The 7,594-nt window shown below is 30.7% G+C and overlaps 1 protein-coding gene across 2 annotated transcripts in view; it reads left to right on the top strand.

Moving 5' to 3' along the window:
• The first annotated feature begins 324 nt into the window (after positions 1-324).
• LOC132703474 (uncharacterized) overlaps positions 325-7,594 on the top strand; it is a 33,090-nt gene continuing 25,820 nt past the window's right edge. For both annotated transcript variants that reach the window (XM_060672747.1, XM_060672746.1), the window contains exon 1: positions 325-645. In XM_060672747.1, the coding sequence (XP_060528730.1) occupies positions 396-645 (250 nt within the window). In that variant the 5' untranslated portion in view covers positions 325-395. The remainder of the gene's footprint in view (positions 646-7,594) is intronic.

The raw sequence follows: 7,594 nt of genomic DNA, 5'->3' as shown, positions 1-7,594 counted from the left end.
CGAAAAAAAAATAAAATTTAAATTCTCTGGGTTTTATTTAGACGCGCTATATTGGCTTTCCTATTATTATCATTATATATATTATAATTATGCTTGAAATTTGACGCACCCTGTATACTTTCTATTTTACTGTATAATAAACTGACCATCCGGTACTTGAATTAGTGTAATAAATTAAAAGTATCGCAGATAGTATTCTCTACAAATCTTGGAAATATAGCACTCCAAGTTCGAAATTTATGTTTTTAACACCCTGTATCATCAACGGAGATAACTAGATCAATCAAAGCTGAATACTACTTTTTTATTCGCAGTCGCCTCGATGTCATCGGTGTACAAGTGTCTCGGATATTATCTGATATCATTATCATGTTTAAAGAAATGAGACCGCTCGAATGAATACTGAAAATAATATTCCATTTGAAACGATGGACTGCGAATCAAGTAAAATCGGCGCGAAACGTTCAGGTACATTTAAACACGAGCGACAGACGAAGAAGAAGAAAAAAGTGATTTTGAGCACTTTGGATATATTCATATCTTCGTTTATCGTTTCTCCTTTGGTAATAGCCTGCTGGCGCGGAACTTGGCAACTAATTGATCTTTACAGCTACTATTTTCCGCCGTGGGAGAGTTTTCTTGTAGGTATGTATAGCTTGAGTTAAATTAATTATCTTAACTAATTAACTAATGAATATAGTTAACTGGAAATTTATTGCAACTATAATCGATAAGTTCTGGCTAAGAATTTAAAATGGTAAAAGCCAAATATAAAGCTGGTACGTTCAAATAATTTGACCTTACTTTCATTCTAATAACAAAACAGGATTTAAAAAAAATTGTTATTTGCAGAGAACGGAAAGAATATTCAAAATAACTTTAACTGCGTTTGTAGATGTTAATCTGATGTTTCATTAGGCAATACTTATTTAAAAGACAACTGTCAATGGCTTCGATTTTGACGTTCACGCTATCAGATTTTGTTCGCGATTTAATAATTGAGTATAAATAATTGAGGGATAAACCACGCTAAGGATGCACACCGTAATTTTTCCTTTAAATATAATTCCACGTAATTCCACTGGAATTTCAAGGAATTAAATATTATATTAAACTAACGCAAACAACGAGAGTTACCATTAAACGCAATAAATAAATAAACAAAATCATTGTTTGTTTAGGTACCTACACTTACAAACTAGTGCATAAATAATTAAATCCATTTCCAAGGAATTTTACTAAAATCGCACGGAATTCCATGGATTTCGACAGAAATTCGTTGGAAATTCCGCTGGAATTTTTCGGAATTGCTTTAAAATCATTTTTTGAGCATTCCGGGCTATTTTAAGTTTTACGCATTAAATATTGTATTAAACTAATAAGGAACAAAAATATAGTAGTTACGATTACAATACATAAACAAACAAAATCAATGTTTGCTTACGTATCTACCATTCAAAATGATTTAGTACAATTACAAAATAGTGCATAAATAGGAAATGCTGTACAGGGTAGTCCGTATAATTTTACGTATAATTTCTAGGATTTCCACGGAATTCCACTGGAATTTTTCGAAATTTTTTTAATATATTTTTTTAAATATCCCGTTCTACTTTAAGTATTTAAACCCATTAATTATTATACTAAACTATTAAGGAACAGATATATGGTAGTTAGAATTAAACACAATACATAAACAAACAAAATCAATCAAAATGAGTTAGTACAATTACTAATTTTTCGGATTTCAACAGAATTTCACTAGATTCCCACCAAGATTGAAACTCTTTGGAATTGCTTTCAAATTATTTTTAAGCATTCCGTTCTGTTTTAAGTATTTAAACTCATTAATTACTATGTTAAACTGGATAAGGAACAAATGTATATATATATATATATATATATATATATATATATATATATATATATATATATATATATATATATATATATATATATATATATATATCATATAACATATAACATCCTGGTAGATGAAGTTTTTCAATACAGCAAATGGTTTTCGAGAATAATATTTATTTGAAACGTCATCACGTCTAAATTGAGCGCGATTTTCACATGGTTTTTTTCAAATATCTCGAGCAGCGTGTGTGATACAAGAAAACAGTAAATACAAATGACAAATTTTGGTTTGCGGCTAATAATTTAATTGCAAAAAGAACAATTTTCACCGTCATTTAGATTTTTGTCTATAATAGAAAAACCCTGTAGTTAATCGAAAATACACATTACACAAAGAAAAAAAATCTTTAAGTACTCCGTATAATTTTATGAAGAATTTCTCAGATTTCCATGGAATTCAACTACTACAAAATGAGTTAGTACAATTACAAAATAATTTTTCGGATTTCAACAGAATTTCACTAGATTCCCACGGCATTCCACGAAATTCTACTGGAACACGTTGGGAATTCCATTGAAAGTATTCGGAATTGCTTTGAAATTATTTTTAAGCATTCCGTTCTGTTTTAAGTGTTTAAACTCATTAATTATTATGTTAAACTGGATAAGGAACAAAATTATTGTAGTTAGCATTAAACACAATACAAAAAGCAAAAAATCTTTAAGTACTCCGTATAATTTTATGAAGAATTTCTCAGATTTCCACGGAATTCAGCTACTACAAAATGAGTTAGTACAATTACAATATAATTTTTCGAATTTCAATAGAATTTCACTAGATTCCCACGGCATTTCACGAAATTCTATTGGAACACTTTGGGAATTCTATTTGAAATTCTTCGGAATTGCTTTGAAATTATTTTTAAGCATTCCGTTCTGTTTTAAGTATTTAAAGTCATTAATTATTATGTTAAACTGGATAAGGAACAAAGTTACGGTAGTTAGCATTAAACACAATACACAAATAAAAAAATCTTTAACTACTCCGTATAATTTTATGAAGAATTTCTGTGATTTCTACGGAATTCAACTAGAATCCCACGGAATTCCACTGGAATTCGTTGGGAATTCCACTGGAATTCTTCGGATTTCTTTAAAATTCTTTTTCTTAAGCAATCCCTTTTATTTGAAGTATTACATTCAACTAAAAATAAATATATATCGCGCGAGATTGAATTTATAGGCTATTTTGAAACTTTGCTTTTTAATTGACTCGCCCAAGATAAGCCTTAAGGTTGTTCTTTTGCACGACAAAGATGTTCTTGATTCTGTATCCGTTGCTAATTCTGAGCAAATGAAAAATTGCTACGTCAATACTACTGCTTAAGAAAATCAAATACAAACACTATGGTTCGATGATTTGTGGTGACTTAAAAATTGTGGGATTTCTACGAAGTGAGCAGTCCTAACTGCTGTACGAAGTACTCCTGTACCTTCTTTGCATATTAAATTAGTGCTGCCAAAGCAGAACGAAAAAGCTTTAATTAAAGACTGAATATGTTTGAAATACTTAAGTGGAAAATTTCCCACTCACTCAGATACAAAATTAAAGAAAGGAATTTTTGTGGAAGATCAAGACTTTATTTACTGATGTTATAAAAGGTTTTGTAGAAAACAACAAATAACTATATTACAAAAACATTGTAGAAAACATGTTAAAGAAATTTAGGGAAATGGGATGCAATATGAGTATAAAACTACACTTTTTACACTCACATCTGGACTACCAACATATAAAAGAAATAGATAGCCGATATCAAGGTTTATGGAACATTGCAATGATGGCAGATTAGTGCTGGTCATTAAAAAGGGACAATCCGACCATGGATTAAATATACAAGAAGGAGGGATCTTCTAGAAATAAATGGACTCAACTTTTGTTTGAGACTTTGTTATTTAATTTGGATTTTCAAATTCGGTTTTTGTTCTTGTACTAATAAAAAAATGTTTAAATCAACAGAGATTTTCAATTATTAACTCTTTTAATGTTGACAAAATCCCTTAACTCATAAAGGGAAATGCTTATCAGATTTAAATTTAGGAGATCTAAATTATAGAGAATCAAATGTCAGATCCGAATCAACTTTCAAAAGTTTAAAAATTGTCTGTCATTAGCTTCCCTAATTGTTATAAGAAAAAAATGTAGGTAAATTTTGAGGGGTTAACCACTACGCGAAATACTGTTACAAATCATTATCGAATTCGATAAAATCTTAAACGATATTGGGTGACCGGTGACGCCATTACTGTTTTAATCATTGAAAGTTTGTGATGATAATTCCATTGTGCGCAGCCGCTAAATTTTCACATAGGAGTTGTTTTATTGAGCCGTAAATGCAGGCACAGCGAGTCTTGAAATGAAGACATAGGATTTGAGTAATCAGAATTCAGCTAAACAATTTTATTTCATTTTAATCGTCTGTAGCGTGTACAAACAGGCAAAACAAATGCGAAAAACTTAAGGTAATGACTCCATGTTTAAAATAAAAGGTACTTGTTATATAAACATTGTCTCAGAAGTAGAGCATCAAGGAAATATCTTCGGCTCTTGCTTCGTTTCTACAGCAGAGAATAAAATACGTAAACATATCTCATAACAACATATAACTTATTCTTATTAACGTTCAAAATTTATTAACTTCACACCATTCACCTGGAATACGTTGGCATGGCCAACTTGATGAAAATTGAACGCAACGATATCAAAGCCTACTATCTTAAATTCTTATTTTTGTTGTTTTTGTTGTTTCAAAAATGAACATTTTCTTTTTCACCCTTTAAGGGTATCGATTTAAAATAAAACAAAGTTAGATTATTTTTTGGCATATATATACTCTACTTTTCTTCCATTTAAGAGACGCTGTATCTCTTACAGTTTCCAATATCCCGATGTACCATCACCTTTTACTTGCTAGTTGTTAGCGAAAATACAAACACTTCGTAAATAGTGAAATGCAATATTTTAATAAAATGTTATGTTTTTTGATAAAGTGGGATTCCATAATAAACGGATCACTCTGAAAATATTTACAAAACTTCGTGATATATTTATAGACGTTTTTTAATTTGCCTAATCTATTTTATAAAGGATGGTAAAACAAGCACTGCGTTTTTAATTACAAATTTCATCCAGCATGCAATTTAAATAAATAGGTTCTTTCCGTAAGTTACCTGAATTGCTAAAGCGTTAAAAAGAGAACAAATTTGATTGATATTAATTAACTTTATTAGATTTTAAATTGTGATTTTTTTAATTTGACATTTTTTGATTGTTGAAAATGATCATTAGCAGTAATAATAGCGATAGCACCTTTTTAGTCCTACTCCCACCACAGACTTGAATTTGTGGGCTTTAGAAACTGCAAAATTATGATAGCTAATTAATTGTGTGGTAAACAGCATTTGATTCACGAGTATATTTGACGCGAGCGGAGCGCAGAGGAGCGAGTGTTTAACAAACTAGTGAGTTTACCGAATGTGTTGCATACTATACTTTTTCCACGACCGTTAGTTTTTGGGGACATTTTCGCAAAACCTACACGAATACGTTCACTGATATGACTGTCAGAATTGACACACATCAAAATTTAAAGCTTTTTTGAATATTTTTTATTATCGGCCCTTATTTATTACAGCCACCTGCTATGGTAAAAGTTGACCTTTGCTAAATTAAATTAATCTAAATTTGATGAATGACAACATTGGCAAATTTTACGTCTTTTAAACAAAGTATGTATTATTTATTTAAGAGACGTTTCAGGAGCAACACCCCTAGTCTATTTTCTTTCTTGTAGCCATATAAGAATCACATGAAAATGTACTTATTGTTATACAAAAATACTTTAAAATTCACAGCATTATGGACCTGACTCATTTACTCTGTGATTTGTTTGCCCTTCCCACCATTGGGAATTGGTGTAACAGAAAATAACAGTTAATTGTAACTGTTGTAAATTGTAAATTGTTCTTTCCTGGTGAAAAACTGTTCAAATGTATAATATTTCCGCAATAATTTTCTTCCATCCCAATTTCTTGGTATTTGACGTAAAATTCCCAGAACCTTGGCATGTCGAAGTAAATTCTGTAAGAATAACATTTTCTATTTTTATGACAAAGGTAACCTCTACCTTTATGCACCTTACTACGAGTTACCAGTCATTTATTTAATAAACATGAAATAAATTTACCAATGTATAATGTTCAGAAATGTCAAATACCTATTGGCATTTTGTGGTACATATTACTTCATTAGTATTTAAGATTAATGGCGGCGTCTAGTAAGTTATACAGAAGTAGAGGCTAGCTACCGAAAAAATATAAACTAATTGATATTTCCTGCAATACTTGACGCCTATAGTTGATGAATAGTAGGTCTGACAATTTCGGTAATATCACCAACCACTGTCTCACAAACTTGGATTTCTTGATACAGATGCCAATATTTATGCCACTCAACTGCTCCCAGAGCTCTTGTCATATCTTCAAGTTCTACAGATATATTTGGTGTTCTTGATCGCATCTGCAAAAAAAATTATAAAGAACTTATAACAAACATTTTCAATAATAAAAATTAAAACTTGAGTGTTTTTCCTTGGGGATATCGATTGGGTCAGTTTAACTGCTTCGTCAAATGTTTCAGTCAAAGAGCGTATTTCTATTGCATTTCCATTGCGCGAGGCACTTCATAATCACAAGAAAAGTGTATTAAAAAAAAGGATTAATAAATAAATAAATAAATGCATTAATAAATGTATTAATAAATCTATTTTTATTAATAAAAACTCTTGCGTGAGTGTTTGAAAACGAAATTATTGTAGGCAATAAGAAATATCCTCTTTGGTAAATTTATGAAGATATCTGCAAAAAATATATATTATGCTTATATTATATATAGATTTGAGTTTTCATATTTTTCTTGTAAGCTTCATCATAAAAAAACAAATTAAACACACAACTTTTATTTATATTAAAAATAGAAAGATAATTTTTTAATTTTAAATAATCAACTAAAAAATAATCAAGTTTAGGTAAATGCAAGAATTGTAACAAATATGGAAGATGGTTGATCCCTATCAGCAGCCCAACATTATAACATAAACAGGACTAGAAGGACCGCTTGGAAGATATTGAATATTTTGTGCAATATCCACCCGCATCAATCACACCTTGAAGTCTTCGGGTCATGGCCACGAAACAAGTTGTGAAGTTTTCTTTAAGCGACAATTCTTCCCATCCTTCCTGAATACCATACGACAGCGTCTCCATGTTTTGAAGCATAAAATTTCTTCGATACAGCCGTTTCACCATTATCACCTCTATGTTTTCGATTGGGTTGATGTCAGAACTGATCATGGTAAGATTCCAATGTTGACATTTTTACTACGGGAAAGCTGTTCCACACTAGGTACCATAACGTTCTGCAATACTTCGGCATAAGTTTGTCCAACAAATCTGCAAAAAAGGATTCTACCCCAGAACTACTGTCTTGCGAAAATAAATCATGCTTGTTTCTGTTGAGGAGTGAGTGTGGCGTTTTTTCCCGTAGTCTGGCACTGGAGACTGCGACAAATTGTGATTTTTACTGTCCAGACATTCCGACCCTCGATTATTCGAAGTAGCGCTTGACCTTCTTGAGCTTTTATTACTTGAGAAAACGGTTGTTCTACTTACA

Source organism: Cylas formicarius, unplaced genomic scaffold, assembly GCF_029955315.1.
Source record: "Cylas formicarius isolate icCylForm1 unplaced genomic scaffold, icCylForm1.1 PGA_scaffold_6__28_contigs__length_40554024, whole genome shotgun sequence".
Classification (NCBI taxonomy): domain Eukaryota; kingdom Metazoa; phylum Arthropoda; class Insecta; order Coleoptera; family Brentidae; genus Cylas; species Cylas formicarius.
The sequence above is the reverse complement of the archived record's forward strand: the minus strand, read 5'-3'. Positions and strand labels throughout refer to the sequence as shown.